General features: G+C 51.6%; 1 protein-coding gene across 1 annotated transcript in view; it reads left to right on the top strand.

The window, feature by feature from the left end:
* LOC103264547 (collagen alpha-1(XIV) chain-like) overlaps positions 1-702 on the top strand; it is a 4,201-nt gene extending 3,499 nt beyond the window's left edge. The window contains exon 4 of the mRNA XM_008062231.1: positions 616-702. Within this exon, the coding sequence (XP_008060422.1) occupies positions 616-695 (80 nt within the window). The 3' untranslated portion in view covers positions 696-702. The remainder of the gene's footprint in view (positions 1-615) is intronic.
* The last annotated feature ends 1,265 nt before the right edge of the window (positions 703-1,967 follow it).

Raw genomic sequence — 1,967 nt, forward strand, 5'->3', positions numbered from 1 at the left:
CCTCCCCGCCCCTCCCCGCCCCTCTGCTCCCTGGCTCCTCTCGCCCCACACTCCCACCCACCCTGTTCCACACACGTGCAGTGAACCCCATGCCAGCTGTCACAGACAGCGACGGCCTCTGTCAGCCTGGGTAGGGGTACAGGATTGTGTGCCCGGGGCTTAACCCATTCTCCCCGCGTACAGGCTTTGGAATAAAGGGATCTAACACTGACTCAGCCTACTGTCTCCACAAGATGACGAATGTCTTTCTCCGCGAGCCGCCTCTCCTTTCTCGGCTGGTCACCTCCCCTCCCTGTCCCGCTGGGGCGCTGAATTCTAACGTGGGATTGGGTTTTACAATTTACATTTCTTTTATAATTCCGCCGCATTTGGGGGGTTTCTTTTGCAAATAAAACATACACGCCCTAAGCCACTGCCTGTGATTCTCAGGGCCTAACCATTCCTGTAGTGCGTCTGTCCCCCGCCCTCTACTAACTGTTTCGAACCTCCTGGTGAGAAGCAGGGTGTGTCTGCCCAGCAGGGCATCTCACCCGCACCTCTCCGGACCCAGGCCAGGGGGAGCCCCCACCCACGGTTCCTGGGTCCCATCGAGTCCCACCCCCTCTTCCTCCTTAGCCCCCCACCCGGATCAGCCAGAATTCACCCCTGTCCAAGACGAGCTGGAAGCCATGGAGCTCTGGGGCCCTGGGATCTGACAGCCTCGGGAGGAAGTGGAGACCTGTCGCCAGAGCCTCACTGACCCTAATTCGAGAAAATGGTGCCGTGTGGTTTGTATGCTCCTTGGAGGGGGCTCGTCTCAGCAGCCTGAGTCTCCTCCTTGGATAACGTGGATATTATTGTTATACCGACAAAAAAATTGTTTTTTCATCCCCTTAATCTGTGACACCGAAGAAATGGTTTCCCTTTGCTGTTTTAACGGCCCGCCAGGTCATTTGTTTTTCCAGAGAAGAGTGCTCAAAGAGGAATCGGAAAAGCAAATTGAGTCCTCAGTCCTCTTCAGTCCTCAGATGAAAAAAAATAAACAGATACGATTGTGTTTGAGGGAGATGGGGCCCCAGCAAAAAAGAATTCACAGCGGTTCCAAGATGACGCCATTGACTCCTGCTTCATCGGAGTGCTCTTGCTCAGAGAAGAAAGGGGCATTTTTGGAGAAACTACCTCTTGCTTAATCGATCTGTCCAACTCTGAGATCACTTGGTAACTGGCTTCACGGGTACCCAAGATAAGGGCTGGGCACAACCCTTCTGAATCTGGTTGTTTTAAAAGTAGACCAGTCATTTGGTGGTTTTCAGCTCGAGTGAAACACAGGCTTCCCACCAGCCCTGATGCTGAGAGGTCCCTTCTGATGGGCTTGCTGCCCCTCCTCTCCAGGGATTACTGTGCACGTGTGGATACGTTTTTGCAAACCTGTTTCCATTTTCTTTTGTAATCAAATAAAAGTTTAAGATGACACGCGTGGACGCTTTCATTGCACTTCCAAGCATCCCCTCAAACTCTTGTAGTCTTAGCCGAGTACTCCGTGGAAAAGCAACAGAAGCCATCTGTTAGGTGGGCTGTCAGACTTTCATTCATTCACACATTCATTCATTCTGAGTGGAGTGGGAAACTTAACAGAAGTTGATTGGGATTGAGAGACAAGCAGAGCTCTGTTATTCGCTGTATTATTCACTGATGGCTCATCGGGCGCCGTGGCAGTGCCAGTGCCTGGCTGCGACTCACAGGCGTTTGCCGTTCATTGTCCAGGCAGCCCGTCTGTCTTCTGGCATTGAGAAAAGCTTGGGGAGCCCTAAAATGCAGGTAGGCAATCAGGTTGAATCGAATCGACGCCAGTCCTTGGACCATGCTTCATCTTTTGCTTTCTCAAGCAGAGAAAGATTTGAGTCTAGTATTTGCCCGTTGAAAACAGAGATTAGAGAACCAGGAACTTAAGTGTGCCTTTTCCCTCCGTAACATATCCCTAGTAACAG

Source organism: Carlito syrichta, unplaced genomic scaffold (assembly GCF_000164805.1).
Source record: "Carlito syrichta isolate Samal-C Ts95f unplaced genomic scaffold, Tarsius_syrichta-2.0.1 Scaffold95873, whole genome shotgun sequence".
NCBI lineage: Eukaryota > Metazoa > Chordata > Mammalia > Primates > Tarsiidae > Carlito > Carlito syrichta.